Source organism: Lottia gigantea (genome assembly GCF_000327385.1).
Source record: "Lottia gigantea unplaced genomic scaffold LOTGIsca_1273, whole genome shotgun sequence".
In the NCBI taxonomy this organism is placed as follows: Eukaryota; Metazoa; Mollusca; class Gastropoda; family Lottiidae; genus Lottia; species Lottia gigantea.
The window spans coordinates 9131-10213 of record NW_008707375.1 but is presented as its reverse complement, the minus strand read 5'-3'; the positions used below and the strand labels follow the sequence as shown (position 1 = coordinate 10213).

The window sequence follows — 1083 nt, the reverse complement described above, 5'->3', positions numbered from 1 at the left end:
ACAAACAAAAAAGAGATAGGTCTATATCATGATAAACATGTTTTTTTTTATTATTCACAGATTTTCTGTGCTACGGTATAAGTGGTTCGGTAAGGTCGTTTCAGATTATTTGGAATCTTGCCCAATGTAACGTTAAATAAAAAACAGGAAAAACTCAATCGGCTTTCAGTGCCAATCGTTTTACATTCACTCATCTCGTTGCACTTTTCAATACATTGGTCTTCATTTACCTCATACGACACGAAGATGAATGGTGTTTCGTAACGTAGACATCTTTTAAACCAAGTCATGGTAGAAGTGGAACATCTGATATCGTTAGCACAGTTTTCATCACATTCCGCTGAATCAGATACTAAACTTCCTTTGTAGGAATAGGGCTCCAAACCTGTTTCATTTGTATACTTGTATTGACATTCTGAAAAATGAAATGAATGGAATTTTACGTCCTATTTTTCTAATTGGACTAAATGAAGACGGACAACGCCATGCAGTGTACAATGAGGGAAATTTTGTACTTGTACCCTCATTCTAAAATATCAATGACAATTTGAAAAATGAAATGAATGGAGTTTTACGTCCTACTTTTCTGCACCATGTGATTGAGGACGGGCAACGCCATGTAGTGTGCAACGAGGGAAATTTTTACCAGGACAACGGCATTAACCTACTCTTTTTCGATTTCCAAATGTTGAGATATCTTTAACGTTCACAGCCTGAAGGACATGGGGCCTCAGTTTATTGTCCCATCTGAACAACTAGAGGTTTTTTTAGATTTCCAACTGTCGAGGGATCTTTAACGTGTACAGTCTGTAGCACACGTAGAGCGGAGGAAAGCGGCAAAAACCTACTGCTATGTAGAAATGTCTAAATCAAAACACAAATGTAACATAATGCGATACAAAATACCTCATACGTCTAATGCAAAAGACAAAATACATGAAAATTCTAAGTACAGATACATTCAACATATTGCTAAATTAAAATTATCAACACCTAATATAAATATTGAAACTGGAAGATTTAAAAAGACTGAAAGAAACGATAGAAATGGCGGTGATTAGGCCTAATCATCAGAATTTAGGT

The 1083-nt window shown here is 35.6% G+C and overlaps 1 protein-coding gene across 1 annotated transcript in view; it reads right to left on the bottom strand.

The window, feature by feature from the left end:
• Window positions 1–24: 24 nt before the first annotated feature.
• The window catches only part of LOTGIDRAFT_239728 (hypothetical protein), a 10126-nt gene continuing 9067 nt past the window's right edge, over window positions 25–1083 (bottom strand). The window contains exon 3 of the mRNA XM_009048724.1: window positions 25–415. Coding sequence (XP_009046972.1) covers window positions 51–415 — 365 coding nt within the window. The 3' untranslated portion in view covers window positions 25–50. The remainder of the gene's footprint in view (window positions 416–1083) is intronic.